Here is a 24529-nt window from a genome sequence, read left to right on the forward strand (position 1 = left end):
CCGTTCTGTCCAAAACTAGCTGGTGTCCAATTAAAAAAAACTGTTCGCCCCCTCGAAATTGTGTGTTTTACTGTCTAATCAGTGAATAACTGTTTGTTATTCTTTACGATTTATCAGGAATGGTGCTGCGGAACTAACAAAGGAAAGTGCTGTCCGGTCGTTTAGATCTCACTAATGTCTGCGGCCCAACTTTGGACACGTTCGCGTACACGTAAAAGTATTCTTATAGAACTGAGCATTAAATGATGGCGTCAAGTATCAATCCTGTTACCTAAACGCGAGAGAGAGAGAGAGAGAGAAAAAAAAATGGGGTTTAACGTCAACTCTACACAAACTAGGTCATTTCGGGACTTACATATGATTCAATTTTATTTCAATAATTCGTTTACGCGTAGGGGTCTTTAGCAGTGGGGGGGGGACTGGAAGACCCGGAGAAAACCCACGAGGTTGGACAGGCGACCCTATTACTTGTCACGTACAACCGGGGAATCGAAACCACGCCAGCTGACTCAATGACAGTCCTTATGGTACAGCGCGCCCGTGCTAACCATTCGGCCATCCAACACCCCGTTACCTAAACGCGTAATAATTCGTACTGCAAGTTGTACATGGTGAGAACTACATGTATTTACAAGATAAGGTATGAATATTTTAAAGCGCGACCAATTGGAGTGCTTCTTTAAGAGATGTTCTCTGGTCATCATTTTATACACTTGTCATTATTATGTCACTCAAATTAGCTTAAATAAAGTGCATCAAAATTTTATGAACTTAACATATTTTATACGACCTTATACGGCCTTGGTAAACGTGGTGGAATTGTAAAGACGCCTTCACCATAAGCTTGACTCAAAATGACCTAGATAGTGAATTACAAGCTTCATACTTCAGTCATATCACTCAGTCGTTGACAGACACTTTAATAGCCAAGATGCGTTTTGATAGTATTTTACGTCATATCGGCGAATTTGGGCCGTACCAGAAAAGAATCTATTTCTTGGTCTGTCTTCCTGGAATTACCCATGGAATTCGAATGATGATAACAGCTTTCATGCAATTTGTTCCCGAACATAGGTATACATATATTATTACTTTCTTTTTATGTTATCATCGTGGGCATATTGTGTGAATTTATCATTGGATATATTATTCGTATCAGTATTATTGATCTTGGGGCATTTAAGTGTATTGTTTATTAAAATACTATTAAACAATGTATAATATATTTATATTTTACCTTATCAATATGATGATTTTTTAAAGACCAAAACAGATCTTAATCTTTATTTTGCGTATTTTGTTATCTTGGTAACCTTCCTGTACATATTCAGGAAAGGGTGCTTTTGTACATGTAATTGGTTAGGAAAAGGTTATTTTGTATGTTTTCCAATTCTTTACCATTTTCTTAAACCACTAAAATATAAATAATTTATTATTATGAGTAAATCACACGTTGGATCTCTTCACAATGCATGGTTTAAACTTAATATAGCCAAATCTTGATTCATTCGCGATCAAACGCGAATCTAATATATCAAAATTCACTGTTTAAACTTTTCCTATTAAAATAGGTTTCTTTTTTATTAGTATCCCTGGATATGTACCTACTGATTGCTATAGCTTTTATCACGTTATCTATACTCCTGATGACTTCATATCTTTGAAGGCAAACACAATAAACCAGAACAAGGTCATTGTCTGATATTACCGTCATCATCTCCTGTCCTCCGAACCTTTATCGCGTAAATTATATACAATGTTTTATTTGTCCGTTCTCTAGAAAATAATGTGCTTTTTTTCGAAGCTGTGGTGAAATAATTCCATAATTCTTTCTGAATATGATTAAACAATCAAATATATCTAGATGTAACAGAATGAAGAGTCAATGTCCAGGTCGCACCTTTGTATTATCAAACGCAAAACACACTCCGTTTGTCCAATATCAAGAAATTATTTCATCACCACGTTATATTTCCTCAGTCCCTCAAATGACGTTCATAGGCTTTAAATAATAACGATATGGTGATTAAAAATCTTTTAAATGACAATCATCGACACTAATACATAGTAGTCGATGGCTGAGCAGAACGATGTAGTTTATAGTATTGGATTCAATTTTTTGAAACGAAATTCCAATCGTTTAAAGTTCGCCTCATCACTAGTAACACTTTTATAAATTCACTTGTGTGCTTTACAGTAGCCTAAATAAAGGTCGTTAACCCCATTTAGGTAAATGATTCATATTTGTCTCGAAACATATTATGGTTTAAATCAATCTATAAAAGAATTTTGCCAGGAAAGTGGCATTTATTGGCTATGTCTATTTGTAGGTCCATATTAGACATTCAGTATTGTCAAGCTTAATGAAGACTTTGGCCCTCTTTCTTCTCCACATTAAATGCATGATATAAAACATAAATTTATATGGAAACAAATCACTGGGTTTATTTCACACTACGTTTCAACAAGTTCCTCTTGTCGTCTTGTTGAAACGTAGTGTGAAATAAACCCAGTGATTTGTTTCCATATAAATTTGTGTTTTATATCATATGTTCAATTACTAAATGCCGTATAAGGATTTCATTAAATGCACGGTGATAATAAACTTTTGAATCCGGTTCATTTTGTGGGGATGGGGAATTGGTTACACTCTTCCTGAACTATTTTATATGCCCACAGTTAAACACCTTAAAACCACAATTAAGAGTTACAACTTCTATATGTAAACGATTGTTTGGCAGAATTGTCTTAAGACTGGCGTCAAACAAACGGCATCATGTGCTAAACTTTAAAATGAAATGCAAAAAAATAGACATCTGATATTAATTAGATTGGGATATTGGCCATTATCTGGGGGTAGTGGAACTCCATAGATTGTGAATAGTTAAGATATCGTGACCATGACCTTTTACTTCGTAGTATGTTATTGGGTGACTATTACGCTGAAGTCCTGGATTGCACCGGACACCGTAAATAAAAGTAGGTATGTAAATCAATCTCAGAATGTGAAGATGTGGCCTATTTACCTGGAGAGATTGGGCATGATTGCTAGATTTGCTTATTGAGAGGGCGTAACATATTTTGAGAATTTCTGCCTGTCGGTAGCGCATTACAAACAACCTAACAAAGAACAGTGTCTAGTTATGTAGATGAGACAAAACATCAAGCCCCTGTGTACACATTGGCGTGCACATAAAATAAACCTTCACAGTTGAAATTTGATGAAGAAATGCCACGGTCCGTTGAGAATTTCCGTCATAACATATCCGTCATACCTAGCTCACCAGTTGTTCCTACGCTGGTTACACACGAAACAAGGGCGAAAGTTGTTTTTAGTCTTTCTCTGCCTTTCCCTGTTCTCCCCTTGTGCATGGCGATCTTTGTTGACTTTTCGGTGTAGAATCGAAAAAGGGGGTTCGGATACGCATTTTCTGTGTTTACGAGAGTTAAGAGGTTGGTTAGATTGAAATGTAGGACGGAAAATTGCATGTTTATTCGTCCCCATTTCCGGTTTGTGTATCTCTAGTTTTTAATGATGAACCTTATGCGTTCTTTTGAGTAAGAGGTTGCCACATGTTTCTCCATCTGTGGTAGAAAGCGTTCTACCCAACGAGAATTAACATTAAAGTTAATGGAATGGGGAAACATTAGTGATCCGTAGCCACAATGGAAGATTACCGTGGAAGACTGGAATAACCAGACACCAAAGACTGCCATTCAATTTGCACTCTTCGCGTAATTCGCCGAACATAACTGATTAGAAATTACAGTATAACATTACATTATTATATGCGCTGCTACCCATTTGTGTCCATTTCTAGGTGAATTACCCCTTTTTCAAGAAAAAAGCCAATACTTCATATTCTTTTGTACTAGTTTTGATTAAAACTAACTGGCGGGGTTTCGATTCCCCGGTTGTACGTGACAAGGAGTAGGGTCGACTGTCCAACCTCGTGGGTTTTCTCCGGGTCCTTCGGTTTCCTCCCACTGCTAAAGACCCCTACGCGCAAGCGAATGATTGAAATAAAGTTGAACCCCATTTCTCCTCTCCTCCTGATTAAAACTATGGTGCCTGATAGAGGCCATATAAAATCTCAACAGTATTAGGGCGAGTATACAAAAAATCAACTTGAGATATTATCGCTTGATTGTTGTCGTAATGTCCGTTGCTGACTATAGTCTCTTTCTGCAAGACACAGAAATACATAATTGTTCTATCACTACAAGAAGTTGAATAGATAAATATAAATATTGCTGGATCAGATGAGATATAGGAACATTCAAGAGCTAAATCTGACTATTGCAACTCTCGATGTCATCTCTAGCATGTGATTTTTACCGGATTTGAATGGATGATTTAACGTCAAAATGGATAATCGAGATTTTGTTCTTTTATTGTACCGACTTAAGCAATGACGATCGAGGCTAGGCCTAAAATTCAATGGCTAATATCTCGGTTCAGAGTAAAGCGATTCGACTGAATTATGTTTTTGGAGAATTTATTTTTGGATTACATTTATAGTTTGAGTTAATATAATAATACATAAGTTAACAGAGAGAGAGAGAGAGAAATGGGGTTTAACGTCCACTCGACACAAACTAGGTCATTTCGGGACTAACATATGGTTTAATTTTATTTCAATAATTCGCTTGCGCGTAGGGGTCTTTAGCAGTGGGAGGAAACCGGAGGACCCGGAGAAAACCCACGAGGTTGGACAGGCGACCCTACTCCTTGTCACGTACAACCGGGGATTCGAAACCACGCCAGTCGACTCAATGACAGACCATATGATACAGCGCGCGCACGCTAACCATTCAGCCATCCACCCCCCCCCCCCATAAGTTAACAAATATAACAAATAAACTATTGTTTTTATTGGTGACCGTAACTTTAAATGATCTGGTCGTAGGCCCTGGGTCGGGGTGTGTCGGCGTATCTGGATGTCTTCGTGAATTATATTCGTTCTTTTGCCATGCTGGTATATTCTGTACAATTGGTTAGATGGGTGGCGATAGCCGAGTCACTGTTGGAGGGTGTAGGTTTGTGTTTGTCCAACCATTTGTTTAGACTAGAGGGACTCATGTTTCCCCCACGTATGACTCTCCGCAGCTACAATGGATATGGTAAACACAGCCTTTGGGTTGATGGGTGTGGTTAGGACCAACTTTCCATTTGCTTTTAGGGTGTCCTTGGTGCTTGACACTTGGTGTAATTGTCTCCTTATTTGGTATGATAACGTGACTCAGCTGTCGCCATCCATCTCCTAATATATAATAACTAAAGCACTTTGTCAACTGTCTATACAACTCATTAATTAACGATATATATATTTCACCCATGATATGTCTCATTTGTACATTAGGTATTTGCTTGAAATCTTGTTGAAACGTTACCGTATAATAAACTAAGTGATTGTGTCCATATAAAATCATAAATCAACTGCTAAATGCCTCTGAAAGATTAATACTTAGAGGTAACTGGGGTTTCAGAAGATTTCGCATTTTTTGGTATTTTAATTTTGGAAAAGGAATCGTAGAAAGGGTAAATAGTTACCCCCACCCTACCCACCCTTCAAATGTTTTATTAGCGGGTTTATTTATCCGACCGTCTTCATTTTACATGTTGGTGCAGACAAGTAGGGCGTTAAACCCCATTTAATTTCATTCCACTTATCTATCGAAACCCAAGCAGGCCTATTTTATGTTTTCTTTAAAGATTAAAAGATAAAAGAAACCATGTTTTAATAAAGAGTCTTAGAGAGCAAATCTGTTGCAGTGCACAATGCTTGTTGTCCCCCCGCCTTAACAAGGATGGACCCATTGCCGTCTCGGATGTTTAAGCGACAATCACTACGCATACGCAATAGTCTTACTCTACGAGACTTTTTTTATAGCTTTTCGCGTAAATGCTTAGAATGAAATGATTGTATATATGAAATGAAATGTGGTTTAATGTCCCATTTTTCTGCACCAACCGGACTAATGTGTATATATCGTCGCGTTTCTGGTGAACGGACGAAGCAGACATAAGCACTTTCATTTGTCTACAACATTGAATCTAATTAATTGAGTGGGGGTGATGAAACATCGTGTAGGCTGTATTTTCATTGCATCGCTATTTTGACTAAGTTCGATAATAAACATTTTTTGTTCAGGTTTTGTAGAGTGATAAGCAATTTGATTGGTCGAGACCTGAAACTCGACAATCTTGATTCTAAAAGAGTGAGAGTGATGAAACATGGTTTCCGTATGTTCGATGGTGAACATTTTCTGCTTAGGCCGAAGATAGAAAATTTGATTGGTCTTAACTTTGGAACCCGATAACTCTTAAATCTTGATGTGGGTGTTGATTGTTCATATCTTGAACAAGTTCCACCATAAGACTACTGAGACTGAACAATTGGATTGATCGAGACTTTGGAACACAATACCCCTGGTACTTATCAGGTTCAAACTTGATGTAGATGTTCATTAGATGATTGTCTCGTCTAAGTTCAATGAAGACCATTTCATGTTCAGGCTAAGTAGATATAAGAAAGTTTATTTGTCGATCGTTTGGGACACCATATCTTTGATTTTAATTTGGCGAGAGTGAATGAACTTATTGTATAGTTTCATTGCATCAGTAGGCCTACCTGGAAAATAAGGTTGCAGATTGGTAGGTAATTTCATTTCTCGCTGCTTTATAAAAAGATTAGTATCCCATTAATTAATGAGTTTCATCTATTCATTTTTGGATTGAGGAGGGTGGGGGCGCCAGGCTTTAATAGCGATTTACTGACTCAAAAGTTATAGTCCTCGAAACATGGCAATATTTTGATTATTTTCAAATATCTAGGCATTGATCCCGTTAGTTATAACGATAAATATGTACGATAAAGTCAAATATAAGTGCGCTGGATCTTTCTCCGCTGTCAATCGTAAAAGAGCTCCGCTACAACACAAGCAGGTGCGTGCTAACACTAAACCGGTGATTTAAACGCCTTTAACCCGATTTTATGCTACATCGATTGCTAAAGTTTCTGATAAAAAAAACAATAAATAAAAATGTTTCAATATGCAGCTTTTACTTCCCGTGGGGCCGATTGTGAAATACTGGTCTGAAATATTCCTATTGATGCGTGTGCGGTAAGCTTACTAATTCGTGAACTAATACTGCTAACAAGTTATTGTTCTACTGTTGTATTTCTTTACTATACTATTCAAAAAAAGTAGGGGATATTTGATTTTTAAGTGTTATTAAAGTCACCTAATGAAACTGACGAAGAAACAAATGACAAAATGAAATGAAGTTCACATTCATCGATTTATTCCAAATGATCGTTAGACTAAGTAAGGCACAGACTGACCATTATAAGGGTAAAATGATACCCGGGGTCAAACAGCAAAGTTACCACAGCATCACAACCAAGTCAGTAACGGGTAAATCCTCCTCTGTTTGCCAAACAAGCATTGATCCGACGTGGCATACTCCTAATGAGACGTCTAAGGTCATTTTGGTCCAGATTGTCCCATTCCTGTTGCAACGCAGCAGCAAGTTCTTGGACATTGGCAGGACGTTGTTGACGTTGACGTAACCTCTGTCCAAGCATGTCCCAGACATGCTCGATGGCGGAGAGGTCGGGACTCAGTGCTGGCCAAGGTAATGTGGTGATGTTCTGTTGTTGGAGGTAACCTGTAACGATCCTGGCCCTGTGACATCTTGCGTTGTCATCCTGGAAGATGAAACGGCGGCCATGACGGCACAACATGGACTGCCAAGATGTTGTCCCGGTAGTACTGGCCTGTAACACGCCCTGCAACAACATGTAAAGCCGTTCTTCCAGCAACAGTGATGCCTCCCCACACCATAACAGAACCACCCCCAAATCGATCATGTCTGATGACGTTAACGTCTTGGAAGCGCTCGTTTCGACGACGCCACACCCTCCTACGTCTGTCCAAAAAATCAACAGTGAACCTTGACTCATCTGAAAACATCACATTGCTCCAGCGTCGATTATCCCAGTGTTGACGATCCCTACACAAACGACGTCTTGCCTGAATGTGATGATCTCTCAAACAAGGGATCACGCGAGGACGTCGGGCGCGAAGGTGACCCCTATGCAGTCGATTCCGAATCGTCTGGCCACTCACTCTCACACCAGTGTCTGTTTGAAGACGAGCGCTGATCTGATTTGCTGTGATGACACGATTTCTCAAGGCCAAGTTGTCGACCTGAGCGTGGTCTGTCCTGTACAGATTGTGTATCACGGTATCTGGACCATAGCCTGCTTATGACAGACTGAGAAACATTCATCGTCCGCGCCACAACCGCCTGTGTTGTGCCGATCTGTAGCATGCCAAGGGCATGTAACCTTTCATTTTGGGTAAGCCGACGCATATCAAAATTTGTTTTCTGGTCACTAAAACAATTAAACTGATGTTTCCACCCTGGAATTCAATGCCACAATGACTGTAACATTCAGAGTCAGAGTCGTGCAAATCTTGGGTTGGACCCCCATGATGATCCCAAGCATCACCTGCATTCCATGCGGTAGCTATTGGTGCGTTTGGGCGTCACATGTTACTGGAAATGTTTCTTCTGTTAGGTTCTATAGTGACTTTTTTCGTAGTCATTTGCATATTTTAGTATTATGCCCCCAAAATCAAATATCCCATACTTTTTTTGAATAGTATATTTAGAAAATATACAGGATAATTTACTTTCGTACGTAAAATACTTCATTATTTTAAGAAAAAAAATATGCTAAATTAATCAATATCTCTTTTGTACCAGTATTATTTATGTTTGCATAATGTTAGCAACATTTTGTAGTATGTTTGTGTCTGGAAGAAAAGAGAGAGAGAGAGAGAGAGAGAGAGCGAGAGCGAGAGAGCGAGAGATGGGGTTTAACGTCACAAACTAGGTCATTTCGGGACTAACATATGGTTTTTAATTTTATTTCAATAATTCGCATGCGCGTAGGGGTCTTTAGCAGTGGGAGGAAACTGGAAGAAAAGAATACTGCGATATAAGTCGATAACAGATATTACAACAACCACGTTTATTTTACGTGTATTTGTCCTAATACTGCGGCGATGTCGTGTTGCGTTATGAAAAGAACGAGACTCACATGGTATCATTTACTGTATATATATTTGCTTATAGGAAATATCAACAATAAAGGTAATCACGGGTTGAAATAGTGGTCATATTTCAATAGTAAGTAAATATAATGTTTGATGATGACAACCCCGAGAACTGTTTTCCATGACCCATTTTCCCTAATCCTCATATTTGATATTGATAATTTAGTGTAAAGAATGGTTTTATTCCTGAATACATTTCAGAGACCGTTGCGCTTTCGACGTACTATACATATCACTGTTAAACGCTTTTGAAATATAATTTTGAATAATTATTTTCCGACATCCACCCATTCCCTCATAAATAAATATATTAGTACCCTAGGAAGGAATGGCTTTTATCACCACTATGCCATGAAACTCTCCAAAGCACGGAAAGTTTATACCCACAAGTAATTGAACATGTTAAAAGATATTCAATGCTGCATCGGTACCTTGGAGAGAATTCCCTCATAATTAAATTTTGTCTGTAGCATCTCAGGGGCCGAAGGTTGTTGATGGGTAGAGATAGTAACATGCATTGTACTTTTATTTATAGTGATCGCACAATTTATTGTTTTGTTTTGTTTTGTTTTTTTTTGTTTTTTTTTTATAAACAATATTTTAATTCAGGATGTCTTTATTGTTTTATTTAGATGTGCCATACCGGGATTAGATAATGACACCTTTGCTGTTCAATCCGAATACCATCAGAAACTGATTAACGAGACTATACCCTATGAAGAATTAGATGATGAATACAAGGTCGCTAGATGTGAACTTTACAGACCTGGTACTTACCAATATGACAGTAATAACCAACCAATCAATGCAACCATGACAGCATGTGCTAGATATGTGTATGATCAATCTGTCTTCACAGCAACTGCTACTACCAAGGTACAGTATTGCATTATTTTGAATGATGGACTAATATAATTCCATTATCCGCCATTCGAATTTCCAATTAGTCACCGGGTTGACCTGTTTTATTATTATCCACAAGGTGCGTATATGGTAATCATCCATGGTGGGACTATATATCAAACAGTTTGGCATTATTGGAGTTTGTTTGATTTTGTTGTTGTTGTTTTTGTTGGGGTGTCTTGTTTGTTTTGTTTTTAGGGGTGTTTTTTTTTTTGGGGGGGGGGGGCATATTTCAGAAATGAAATGAAATGTGGTTTAACGTCCTACTGTTCTGCTCCTTATGAACTCATGGAGACGGGCATGCCCTACGGCATACTCTTATTTCGAATTCCAACTGTCAAGGATTCTTTTATGTGTACGCCAATATCTACACGGTTTTTCGTCCCACCCAAACGACTATACGTTGACCCTTATCAGACTCTCCGTCCTATATCACTGACAAGAGGTGACCACGCCGGGAAATTCGATGAACTTTCTCGGCCAACGCAGGGATGGAACCCGGGACCACCGGATTAGTAAGCCAACGTCCTACCACTCACTGAGCCACACTTCGAATAACTAGAGAAAAGTATGTGTCGGTGTTGTCTATTCTCACACTAAGGTTGGTAACCAAATTGGACTATATATGCCCAATTGCTATTACATTTACGCATACTACTACTCTCAAGACGTCGCCCAACAATGTTACGTAAAGGGAGTTGTTTATAGTTGGAAAAATGATATAATCTATAATATGTATCTTGTCTATATTTAAGGTTAGAGTATTTGATTGTTTATAACATATTTATCATTAACGAAATTTAATTTCAGTATAACATGGTCTGTGGAGATGCTATCCTTCGATCGCACGCTCAAATGGTGTTCATGGGTGGTTTCTTAGTTGGAGTTTTCTCCCTTGGCGCAGTTTCGGATAAGTAAGTTTTATACGCAAATAAGTAAATCAATATATATTCATATTTTAATTCACTTGTATATTTTACAATGTAAATGTCATGGAAAGCCAAATGCCATTAATTATAGGCTTGATGTTTTGATGAAATAATAAATATATTTTTAATCTAACAACGAATTAAACATTGTTGGCAGATTATGCATGGCAGTTCACAAAAAGGTAATCGGCTAATAAGATACCAAAGAATTGTTTATTGCTATTGTAAACGCCAATAATGGATTAATTAGGTTTCAGGACAAGAACGATCCTTTAAGAAATATCTTCCATATATTTGATAATGGTATGATCTAAATGTGGATCTTTTATTTTCAGATTTGGAAGAAAAACGTCTTTGTTCGTTGCGTTGTTCTTAAATATTGTTGGAGGTTTCAGTCTTATATTTGCCCCTGAATTTTACAGTTATGTTTTTCTAAGATTTATAAATGGGGGTTCTAGTGCCGGTATATTTACAGCTACTTACATCATAGGTAAGTCTAAAATCATTCAATTTAGATTTAAATGATTGTTTAAATCTTAGAATGTATCGAGGATTACAAACTTTGAATTGAATAATGAATTTTTATTTATAATGTATTTTTAATCCTGAATTGTATAATGTATTTTAAACTCTGAATTGTATAATGAATTCTAATCCTAGAATGCTGGGTTTTAAATGCTAAATAATAAAAAAAAACGTGGGTCTGGCGACTTAACGGTCATAATCTATCTATCAAAAAATCTTTAATTATGTGCATATCAGATCATGTACATTTTTATTTGATGCAAAGTTTAAATATATATAGTATGAAATTGTGCAACAAACAGTTTAAGATTATTTGATGAAGTACCTAGTTGTAGTTGAGTTGTCTGGGGGCCAGTTGTGACTAAGTCTATCATTAATTACATTATAATTTATTTCAGGTGTGGAAATGACAGGACCATCAAAGAGATTATGGACAGGTGTTATTATTAAATATCACTTTGCAATTGGTATAGTTGTTTTGGCGTTAATGGGTTACCTTATACGTAATTGGATTATACTAGAGATTGTCGCCACAGCACCGTTACTATGTTATTTATCGTATTATTGGTAAGATTACACTCTAAATATTTCAATATTTTGTTGGATACTTTGCGAACTTTGGCACTCATCGCCATCTGTACATGGTTCTAAACCTCTTCATTACGGTTTATGGCCAATATTTCATTTATTATTTTTTTTAGGATTGTTCCAGAATCTCCAAGATGGTTAATTAGTAAAGAACGACCCGAAAAAGCCATGAAAATCATTGAAAAGATCGCAAAAGTCAATAAAACCAAAGTACCTCAAACAACTCTAGAAGCTGATGATGATAAAGAAAAAACAAGTCAGCTAAAAAGTTTTATTGCTCTTTTTACTCATCGAGTTTTGTTCTTTAGAACAATTATTATTTTCTTCAATTGGTGAGTTAAATTTTGTGATTTTTAGAGGGAGATTTAACTTATTTCGCATGCTTTAGGGCAATGTTAATTTTTTTATTTCTTCCAGTATCGAGACCTAACATTTCTGATTTATTACGAAGCTTTCAATCTCTAAAAAATGCCCATTATTGGCATTTGGCCATTTTGACAATTCGGCAAAACTAACCCACTCAATATGTAGAGTTCTATAGTTCCCAACACCGTCGTTTTGCCAGAGACCAATGAAGTATATATTCCCGATATCCAACTCCAATAACCGTCTGTTGCTAGTATTAAACACTTCATAAAAAAAACATTTTATGTTTTTTTGCATTAGTATTTCTTATTTCAGGATGGTTGTTGCCATGACCTATTATGGATTATCTATGAACACCGACAATTTAGGAGCTGGGAGTCTTTTCTTGAACTTCTTTATAGCTGGACTGATGGACTTTCCCGCTGTTACTGTCTGCCTGATTCTATTGGACAGAATTGGACGAAAGAAACTTCACTGTGGTTTTATGATACTTGGGGGCGTATCTTGTGTTTGCACCATCTTTACAATATTATATCTAAGTAAAGGTGTGTACCATTATATCTACGTAAAGCTAAGCCAATCTTAGTAAAATTTTGTACTATACAGACGTAAAACAAACTATCATAATTATCTTAGTAAAGGTCCGTATTATATATTTTATCTAAGTAAAAGTTTGAGCAGTAAAGTTTTTTCCCTATGTGCAATATCATAGTAAAAACATTTACATTATATTCCTTAAGTAAGGTATTTACGGGTTTATAAATTTTATTGTATTTTTGCATTACTGTATCTCAGTGGTCTCATTCCGTTCCACTCCACTAACCCCTGGATTCAACCATGGGGCAGCCACGCACTCAAATTATCTGCCCTTGATGATTGTGCAATTTTTATTGATCAGTCAAAAATATCATTAAATACAGATAACAGAATACGCTTGATAGCATAACGACTTGCCACTGCCTGTTTTGACTGACATAACAACATTTTCCCATCAAAAAGATGGTTTAGGAAATATTTTTGTGTGCATTTTACTTCTGTTATATTAAATTTCTTGTTTTAGTATACGTATATGTTTGTACTTACAACCTCTTATTGCATGGAGTATGCCCGTCATCATTTGCCCGAATGTAGCGGAAAAGAGTAACGTTAAATCCCATTTCATTTCATGTCTACGACACATTGGTACTTTATATACCACATGCTGTTATTTTGTATATCACATATTGTTATTTTGTAGAGTTACAATGGATAACAGTAATGTTAGCCATGATAGGTAAAATGGGATCAGCAGCAGGTTTTGCTGTAGTTTATGTTTATTCCGCTGAGCTATACCCAACTGTAGTGCGAACAGCAGCATTTGGTGCCAGTTCAGCTTGTGCTAGATTTGGTAGTATGCTGGCTCCGTACATAGCTGATGGTGTGAGTATTTTTTCTATGAACAGATAATGTTGAAAATTCCGTGTGATTATCCCTTTTCAAAGATAAAATACAGATGCACTTGAAATTTAGCCATAGTTATTTTTCTGAAATGGTTGTTCTCCATGAAAAAGCCCCTATTCATAGTTTGAAATATACAACTGATACATATTATGGAATACTATCAATTTTTGTTTATTACTCAGCGACGTTTCTACGAGGTTTCTATAGACAATTTATAGTGATGATTTGTGTAAATTTTCCTACAGGGTAAAACTATTGGCGGTGATTTTGGGCGTGCCATGCCGTTAATGGTATTCGGTGGACTATCTACTGCTGCTGGTTTACTATGCCTTCTATTACCAGAAACCCTAAATAAAGACCTTCCTGAAACTATCGTAGATGGCGAACATTTTGCCGAGTAAGTTATTGAGCATTTCCCTTGTTTCTTTAAAAAAAAAACACCCGTTCTTTTAATTTGCAGCTTTATGAATTTAATACTTCAAGGGTTACTTTGATTGGCACTCAGTACATATTTTGTAATTGAATCAGAAAATAAGTGTCCAAGTACCTGTATAAAGTAATAGCACTGCATGCTGACGAGTGTTGTAAAAACGTTATTATTTTGTGTTTAGTTTGTACAATGCCAGCAAAGATTAACATTGCAAAGTATTTCAACCAATCAATTGTAGAAATTAAGGTCAATCTGTATTTTTACCCGTTGTTGTCTATTGCCAAATCTAACAGGATATTGCCAAATCTATAGTCTACATGACTTTATTCCCAATATTCTTAGAGAGCCATGTTGATTAGGTCCGTATTGTATATTGCAGAATAAAAATGTAATGTACTATTTTCAGTGATTCGAGTGATTTAGAGGAAGGGGAAGAAAAGGAACAGTCCGAGAAACAGCAGGAAGACAAAGGAATAGTTAATGCCATTGCTAATGGTACGGATGGTTTAGCTAAAGACATTTATCCACAGTTTACTAGAATGTAGACTAATTGTTTTTAGTATAAGGAATGATTGATTGTAATTAAATTAGTTACTGTGAATGTTATATTTTTTTTGTAATTTTAGATTTTTTATTTTACTTTTTTTCACCTTTCTGTTTACAACACATTGATATTATGCCATATTACAATTACATGAACACAATAAACCACCGACTCGAGAATTCCAAGATCTGCATATTAAGGGAACCAGTGAAAAATTCAACCGTGACATAATAATTATTTAAGGGGGTGCTCGATTGTCATCCTGGAATTCAATCGTGTGGCACGGAATAGATTCATTTCTCCAAAACAAGTGTCTTACGAGAGAAACAGTGACTAGTATTTGGTGCGCACGATATCGTCGGAATGCTCGTATGTACCAGATTGTCACTGTTTTGGGTGCCCACGCGAATACATTTCAGAGGGTTCAATCAGTATCCCCCAAGACAAATTACTGTTGTTGTTTTTTTAAGTTTGATTGAAATGTTAGAACTAACGTCTATTTTGTATTTTAGGCCGGGGTTTCACCCATATATTGTAAATCCTACGACGTCGTATTTACTCTTGTAGCATAAGTAAAATCCCTTGTCCATGTACATATTGGCGGCACATTAACCGTTGGAATTTGTAACAAGTTCTCATCCATGCAGTCTCAAGATTATTTAAAGATACATTATGTAAGATTTTGATAAAGAGCTAGCCATTCTTGCTATAATAGTTCGAAAATAGATAATGCAAAATGAATGTATTGAAAATTTCATTCAAATTACTCCATAGCGAGCGAAGATTTAGCCTTTGAAGTTTTGACAAGACGCGTACATTAAGTGTACCCACAATACAGGCTATTCGAAGCTAAATCTCGCTTCTCCATTTTTAAATTAAATCAACCGTTCTAATCTACTTAATATCGGAGATATCCCATTGCATCGAGAGTTGATTATTGTCTTCTCATGTTAATAAATGTCTAATTAATAATTAATATAACATTTCAGTCCGAAAGAAAGACCTGCAATAGGCAGATTTAGCTCTTGCATAGTGTATGTTTAATGTAGACATTTTGTTATCGACAGAATTGTAACTGGTGATACTCATAAATAAAAAGGTTGTTGGTATTTCTACATTTAATTTTTGAATTCTGTGAGGTACCCATTATAACAAATCTCAATATTTCTTCAAATTGATAGGCGAAACGACCTTTGTTTGGACAAGAGCGCGAAAGATAAGTGAGAATTTGGACGAGGTGTAATCGTTGCGTCGCCACTGCCTATACCTTGAACCGGGAACCAGAGTGGCTAAGTGAGTAAGACGCTGGCTCGCTAGTCTGGAGGTCGTGGGTTCGCTCCCGATGTTGGCCGAGAAAATTCATCGAGATGTTTCGGCGTGGTTTCCCCTTGTCAGTGGTGCAGGACGGAGGGCCTGGACAATGACAGCTGTCTAGTCGTTCGGATGGGACGAAAAACCGAGGTCCTGTGTACACATTGGCGTGCATTTAAAAGATCCCTTGGAATTTGATATAAAAGTAGGCCGTAGCGCCGCTGTCCGGGCAAAATTTCCCCCATATCACACCGATGGTGTATGCCCGTCTTCATTAGCCAAGTAGGAACAGAACAGTATGACGTTAAACCCATTTCATTTCATCTATACGTTGAACCTGTCCACCCATTCCGAAGCAATAGCACGTCTCGATACAATTACAAACACAGAAAATGTTCATTATCATGGAGTCTTGCTATCTTCCTCCACGCATCCGAAGGATTGTATTCTAGACACCATACTGGCCATAGTGATACATTAATAATATTTCACGGTGGTTTCATGAGAAATATTAAGTTTATTTACAGAGTATGTGAAGAGTGACGGGGCCTCATAATTGTGAAGTGAAGCTATTACTAATTCATAGCATACCTTTTTGTCTTATCGTGGCGGGGTCTCATTTAACGTGAAGTAAAGCTATATTAATAATTTCAAAGCATACCTTTGCCCTGACACATTTGTAATATTACGTGTATTATAGTTTATCAACAAGGCGTCCAACTTGTCATAATTAACTGTTGAAAATGATGGCGAATGGTTTTTTTCTACATAGCAGGGTCCATCGCCTTATTAAAATTCACCAAAGCTTCGCAGACAATTCTATACTAAAATTTCAGCTGTAGTCATTTAAAGCGGAAATTTCAAATTTTTAAGTTATATTTTTAAAATTTATTAAAATAAAGCCTTAAAATAGATGGTATCCATAAACAGTCCTACCTTGTTAAAGAATAATCCTATTAATCCTATAATTCACTATTGCCAGCTGAGAAATTTGCCAAAATATCATTTTCAACTTCAAATTCCAACGTTGAGGAAATGGCTGACCATTGTTTTCAATAGGTAAACAAGGGAGGTAATTGTGTTTTTATTTCCTGTGTAAATGAGATTTAAGTGTGAGAATGACACCTATGATCGTATAAAGTGAGTTGATAACCTACTGAGCAAAAGACATAGAAATAATTATGTTTTGACTTTCTTAGAAAATATGAAATTCTCGCTTTAAGCGGGGCAGAATATAATACTTATTTCTTTCAGAACAGCTCATGCTATTCACAGATAAGGTATTGACATATTCCTGAAGCAATGACCCGAGAAATCCCTCTCTACAGCCATTGCTGAATTAAAACGGAAAACTTGAGTCTTTGACGAAGCGTCTCCATTTTCATCGTTCAATCAAATCTCTCCTTAGTAAAATAAAGGGAATTTTCATGACTGAACGGGGGTGACCTCTTTATAAAAAAATTCCCATTGTTTGTAAGTGCTGATTTCACAAACAATTTTACCCTTGGGTGCATTGATACTGAAATCGGTAAATTTGGCCGTCGCTGAAACTCGCTATTGTTAATTATCATTACAGCGGTAACAATGACAATCGAGGCTACAGTGATTTTAAAATAGGGGTTTCTCGGCTTAGAGTGAAACAATTTGACTGCAATTTTTAGCATATTCCCTTTACATTATTTAGTTTTTAACTATTAAAGTTAATATTATATATAGTCTCGATTAAACAATTTTTGATTTAATCATCATTGAGCGTTGATCAGCAGATAAGATTCCAATCCAAAAAATATCGCAGGCTAGCGATGACACCGAGAGTAGATTATGGTCTGGATAAGTTAATTAATGTCTAATTAATAATTATGGTAAAACTTCAGGCTTAAAGAAAGACCTGGAATAGGCAGATTTAGCTCTTGCATAATGTATGTTTAACCATTACGAACAAAAGGAGTTCAGGTAGTTCACGAGTTTGCGTCACACGATAGTGTCACAGACGTCGATTTTGGAGCCGTTGTTCCGAAAACTTTTAATTTTCATTTTTTACTTATTTAGAACTCGGAGCAGAGTTATCGTTTCTTTATTGTGTTTAATTATGCCCCTTAGAGATTACGTCATTTTTTCTTCTGCAGTGCGCCATTTTTGCAGAGTGTTAAGAGTTCCTGAAACGTTTATAATAGAGCTTGAGATAAATCTTCGGGTATTTAATTTATCATATTTATGTCCATTTACTTTTAGTAGAAAATGCAAAGTATGCGACATGATGTACATGTAAATATTCATGTTGAAGTCATCATAATAATAGCGATTGTGTATCAAGTGTTATATTCAGTCTTTTAATCTTCGAGAGTTCGATGTAGCTTAAGCGGGTCTTATTTTAGACGGATAACGTAACCTTTGTATGTGGTTAAATTCCTAATATATCCATATGTGAATTAAAATACTGCCGGTAATAACTGGCGATGATATTCTAATACTAGGACCATGATTGTTACAAATGAGTAAAACAGACTGATTTAAAGATGGGCTGGGTTTTACTTTAGCCCGTGTAAAAATCACAACGTCAAAATAACAATGCTGTTGACATCGATCAAAAGCGTGTGGCAAGTACATCAATATACTAAACGGGATATATTATTGGTATGATCACTTGCGTGTATGAATATTTATCAAACGTGCCATTTAGTTAGACTTATATTCCGTACCTAGGGACGATATTGGCGCATAAGGGCATGAGGCCTTCTCTTACTTCGAATTCAACAGGAACTGTCAACAGGAACCAATGCTTTAAAGGTCCTTACCATTTGTCCGTGTTCTGGCGACCTGTTCTGCCAAACTCATTAGTGGATTTAAACAAATAAGGTAGGCATGTAGAGGGTGGTGTGTATTGGACATGTTCAAATGATATTAATCGTCCACCTTGGCTCGGACGGAGTATCGTAAATGTGTAAATTCCGACACTCTGATATTTTTTAACCTTGAGAAATGAATACAATTGAGTATCACCATTATTATGTTTCTTTTATTAGGTCTATTAGAGAGATTAAAAGATGGCGGCAATATTATTTGTGGGAACTGGAAAGACGGGGTTACCACATCCGGTAACTTTACATCAGAGATAATACTCGATCAGCCAGGAATTTGTTCACGCAGGAAGTGACGTGGTGGAAGCTTTTACGGCGTTCTAGCCTACATGTAGAACATGAATCTTACATTGACATCGTTTTGTTAAAGTGTATTAATCCAAACTCAAACAACATAAAATAAGTATCGACTTTAAAGTTGGGATAAGTCATTGTGAAAATTATTTTTTTCAAAAAAAAAAATAAATAAATAAATATAAACATTGTATTTCCTTTACACGCCTTACTTAGGTCGCTCGTGTTGTTTCAATATATTACGCAATGTCTTAAGCTCGAGACCATTAAACAACTTAAAATACAGACACTCGCACGTACTTTGAAATGAAATACGCCACGCGGCTCCAAAATTTCAACAAGCATAAATAATATACGCTTGGCACATTGCCCGTACCATTATTTGAAATAATGGTACGCCAACATCAAAGGATGGCGTCACATCTGTATTTTAAAACGAAATAACTATTTTCAATATCGATCAATATTAATTGCCCGAAAAATGAACCTACATATCCTTACCAGATAGCGTCGTCAAATCTCGAAAATAACTAGTACTAGACACCCTGAATCATAATCAGAATTGTGTGATTTTCTGAAAATCTGAGAATTGCATACCCCTACCAAATAGTCAGTAAAAGTTCCGGATTTCGGGCACTTCATTTTGCGGGTTGAAGTAATTTTCATATTTTCTTTTATTTCCATTTGACTTCTACCCAGGAGGATGGTGTCTGTGTGTGGGGGGGGGCAAACTTCCATAAAACGTTTTAAACCTTTTTATAAACCACACGTACAAAGTTTATGAATGCTTTCTGTTTTCTTGTTTAGTTATGTAATATAATAAATGTTCGGCCTCGAGCAGTTTTCACGATAAACACTGAACAATTCATGAGTGCATTGTATCAACTTGGTAATATACATGTAGTTTTCAGTTAAATACTGAACAATTCACGAATGCGTTGTATTCATTTGTATAGTTAAGTAGAAGAATATACTGTCTAAAACTGATCAAAGTTTACAATTTGCTAAACTTTGCTGGCAATTTATTACGTAAATAGTTCGAATGGTTGTATGGTTGTTTGTCAATACTACTACAACTAAAATGTTTCGGGTTTGAATCTCGGCGTGGACCGATAGGGAAACATCGTGATTTTGAAGCACCGTGTCTAGTTTATTCTTTGAACAGCATTTAGTAATTAGGACATCATCAAATAACCCACATTTTATTGAATAAAAGTACTATGGTTTATTATACTGCAACGTTTTATCAAGCATAATATACAAATAGATAAAATAAAATGAGAAAATACAAATTAGTGTATACTATTCGATGGAATACACGGGCAGTTAACATGAGCAGTTGCGAGAAGCTGTTGATGAAACTTATACTATAGACGTGTACTGTGATTAGCTAAATATACAATGAAAAGATCACAAACTATTACAAGGGAAGTAAATATACATTACATAAGATGTGACATTGTCTATCGGTAGTTGGATAAGGTGCACTGCACGTGGTTAAAAGTTGGACAGTCGGCCACGACCGCAATACACGACCATATTAAAATGTGGGCTTGTAAAACGACAAATTAAAGGTCCGGTTTCTGGTTATTTGTGTAATATTCAAATCGCTACTTAGCCTAAGCAGAAAATGCTCATTATCGAACTTGATCAAAGGTATTAATGTAACGAGACTCTGCTACGGATTGTATTACTCCAAATTCTCAACTGATTATTTTAGTCCAGTCAATCTGGGTTAGACCCAAAACAAATCGCAACAGAATTAATTTCACTGGGATGCATTTCAGTATAGTCCCCTTAACAACATCCCAAAAATGTTTCAAAATATTTTTGGTGGAAAGGGGTTAAATTGTGTAAAATGCTAATTAGCATGATTTCATGTTTCAAAAATTGACTTAATTCTATAACTTCGCTATTGTTCAAATTTGGTATAAATTGTGTCTATACACATGTGTTTGTGGCCAGGGAAGCGATAAATTAAGTTATATTGAAACAACACGAGGGATGTTAGTGTTGTTTCAATATATTACGAAAATACCGATACTCGCACGTGCTTTGCAATGAAATACGTCACGCGGGTCCAAATTTTCAACTAGAATTAGCGTGCCCCACCATAAATAAATATCTCCAAATATCTCGACAATTACAGCACAATAATTATTTTTATACCCATACTTTTTCTCGACTCTTTGATGAAAATGGGAGGGTATACACCGATACACGGCCACTTTTGAAAAGTGGCCGTGTATCAGTATCAGTTCAAAAGGGACAAAAATAACAAAATCATGATTTACATATTTATTTGAACATCTACAACAAGTTTTAAACCTGTTATGGTAAAAGAGTCATCATTTGCAACTGTCTCAGCACTTTTCGAATGTGCGTCACTCTCAGTCATATTCTTACATTTTGCCTCGCATTTCTTTACATTTTGATATCTAGTCGCACTTTCACATTTTGTCGCACTTTCACATTTTGTCGCGGCTTATGCGCATCCGCAGCAGATAATCCAAATATTTAACTATTATAAATTAATCTCTTGGCATTTTCAACACTAAAAACTTTCACATTTTGTCGCGGTTTATGCTCATCCGCAGCACGTAATCCAAATATATTACTAGTATAAAATAATCCATTGGCATTTTCTACACTACAAACTTGAGAACTCTATTCCAACTCGTCTTCATTTAATGGGTGTTCTTGTTTGTGTCTGTCAGTGGATGTCAATACCTCGCGAAGTTAATGAATTGATCTGTGCGGAAATTATCAAATGTACTTTGCTTATCAAAAAAGTTAAAATCCAATCTTTTGTACTGATCTCGAAGCGTCATCATATTCCTATGCAATTGGTATTTTTCCTCGTGTTTGGCGGAAATCGACTCATCTGCATGGCTTTAATTTCTTGTTCTGTGAAGGATCGGGCTTCTAAATCTTCGCGATCATTGAAATCTCTTGCAGAACTGATATTCTCGGTCTTAGAAATATATATCTGTGACATTATAAAGTAGGATTCTTCGACGAATTCCCGCATTCATTTCTGCCATCCACTACAATCGACGCAGCCAGGATGTTGGCAAAACAACAAGAAATGGCTATTGTACAAAATGATTCGATGACGTTTGCTTTTCTCAACCAATCAATATCCCTGTTATGAACATTTTCCCTGACCTGATTTAAACCGTGAAATGCACATGCGGTGTACTGACATCATTTACCTGAGTAGAAATAAGCGTTTGCGATGAGATAATTGGGGGGCTCTAAATTGGAAACTTTGATAAATTTGTGAAATGAAAAATGCTTTTGAAATTGGGAAAAATAGAAAAAATCTCTATTTCTCGAAAAAGTATTTAATATAAGTCGGCTTCGCCTCGTAGCCCCGCTCAAAAAAGAGACGGTGTATCAACCCATACACCTTGAAAACAAAGTATATAACTATTACATATACCACGCCTTAAATCTGTTTCTCACATTTATAGTCACTAAATAAACGATCATATTATACTTAATAAGTTATGACCATTTAACCATCGATAAATAATAGACTGACAAATGGTTACGAGTGTCGGCCATAACATCCGGGCACTTTTGAGTAAAAAATAGGTTACGTGCCCTTGTTTTGAAATTAGTCTCGCTTAACCACTCTACCGACCCTCTGATTGACGGGCCGGAATAATCAAGACTACTTTTTTACGAAACATAACAGAAAGCTGGAACAAGAAATTGAATCTAGAAACATGCACGTTAGGGAGCTCAACAATTGTTTTAAGAACCTTGTAAAAGTAAAATAAAACGAACGTAATTTCTAAAGCTGCTGTAATAACAAAAAAAGGCTAAATATTACTGCTATTCAGAATCGTCAAAAATAGATTTTTTACGGCTGTAATAGTTGAAAGATGTGTAGAGAATTTCACGTGGCTATTTATAGACTCATAGACTCTTGCGCTGAGTGTTATCGTACCGCGTGACTAACCAGAAATCACTTCAAGACATGCCACTGAAGCGTGCACATTCGCCTTGTCGAGGTCAACTTTCAGTAGGGAAAATTTTCGCTGCATGGGGCATCCTACTAGTAGAATGGTTCATGCTCTTAAAGTTTTACAACAAACAGACAATACTTCGGGCTTAATTTAACATTATATGATAAGACTTGCCATAAAAACTTTATTCATCTGGCCACGTTTGATTTTTGAGGATATAACCATTTGGGATTTTTTTTTACAAATCCTCAAAATTCTGACCGGGTCCCACGATCAAGGCAGTTAACTCTTAGTGACAATACAAGTTATGTCCCTTGGTCACATTAAAATTATAACCGACGCCCCTGTAACGAAAATTTCTTTATCAGTCGGAAAACATCGTTTATTTCCTTGCTGCGAAGTAACGGAACACACTCAATGAAACAATTGAATTCAACATCTGCACGCATGCGCAATCGCTTAGTTGTTTTAACAATACACCCATGCCTTCAAATATCTTACTATTAACTGTTTATAATACTACGGATGGCAATGAAAATACACGTTTAACTGGATATGAAAAGATGACGTTTGACATGATTTGTTTTAAGATTAGCCTAATACTAAAATGAACAGAGAGACCTCTATAAATCTGATAATTTAGCACTTTATTTTAGTACTATAGATAAATAAATATAATATAGTGCAATATGATGTTTGTTATATAAAAAAAGAACACATTGCCGGAAAAAATACAAGGAAAATATTCTATAAGTATTACAAAAATACAATAAAGATCGAGCTTCAGTGAGATTTGATGGCGATGTGAATTCGAAGTTGTGGGGAGGGATGAATTTTTATTTCGAAAATAACGGTCCAGCAATTTCGTCGAGATCTTCCAAAATGTCACGTAATGTCATTAATGTAGTTTGCGCAGTTTTATCCGCCATTGTACGAAGACCAAGAATTAGTTGCGTATATGTCGATGTTCTCTGCGCGGTAATTTTTGATGAAGTGTAATTGGATTTTTGTCCTACGACAGCCAAACATGCTGCGTTATCATTCGAGATGTCAAGATTTTTAAGTACCATGACTAATAATGGCATTCTGTGATGTATCTTTGATTTTCGACATCATACTAAATTACTTCGTTCATCTTAATAGGTTTGGACTTACAGTCAGGTTTTTAACCTGAAAATTTGTCTTTTTTATTTTCATTACTAGCCTTCATGCAAATAATTTCTTTTCTTCTT

At 36.2% G+C, this 24529-nt stretch overlaps 1 protein-coding gene across 1 annotated transcript; it reads left to right on the plus strand.

Moving 5' to 3' along the window:
• The first annotated feature begins 923 nt into the window (after positions 1 to 923).
• Positions 924 to 14858, plus strand: LOC126809559 (organic cation transporter protein-like). The gene is made up of 8 exons (XM_050534187.1): positions 924 to 1074; positions 9765 to 9919; positions 11888 to 12056; positions 12191 to 12409; positions 12759 to 12988; positions 13681 to 13862; positions 14129 to 14280; positions 14720 to 14858. Exons 1-8 carry the CDS (start codon positions 932 to 934, stop codon positions 14856 to 14858), a joined length of 1389 nt encoding a protein of 462 aa, XP_050390144.1. The 5' UTR covers positions 924 to 931.
• Positions 14859 to 24529: the final 9671 nt, after the last annotated feature.

The sequence above is a fragment of the Patella vulgata genome, chromosome 2 (assembly GCF_932274485.2).
Source record: "Patella vulgata chromosome 2, xgPatVulg1.2, whole genome shotgun sequence".
In the NCBI taxonomy this organism is placed as follows: domain Eukaryota; kingdom Metazoa; phylum Mollusca; class Gastropoda; family Patellidae; genus Patella; species Patella vulgata.

Excerpts from the sequence above, each read along its gene's own strand:
- LOC126809559 (XM_050534187.1), top strand. The coding sequence starts at position 932 with ATGCGTTTTGATAGTATTTTACGTCATATCGGCGAATTTGGGCCGTAC. Across the intron at positions 12,057-12,190 it reads TGTTATTTATCGTATTATTG|GATTGTTCCAGAATCTCCAA; the intron begins GTAAGATTACAC and ends TATTTTTTTTAG. Across the intron at positions 14,281-14,719 it reads GATGGCGAACATTTTGCCGA|TGATTCGAGTGATTTAGAGG; the intron begins GTAAGTTATTGA and ends TACTATTTTCAG.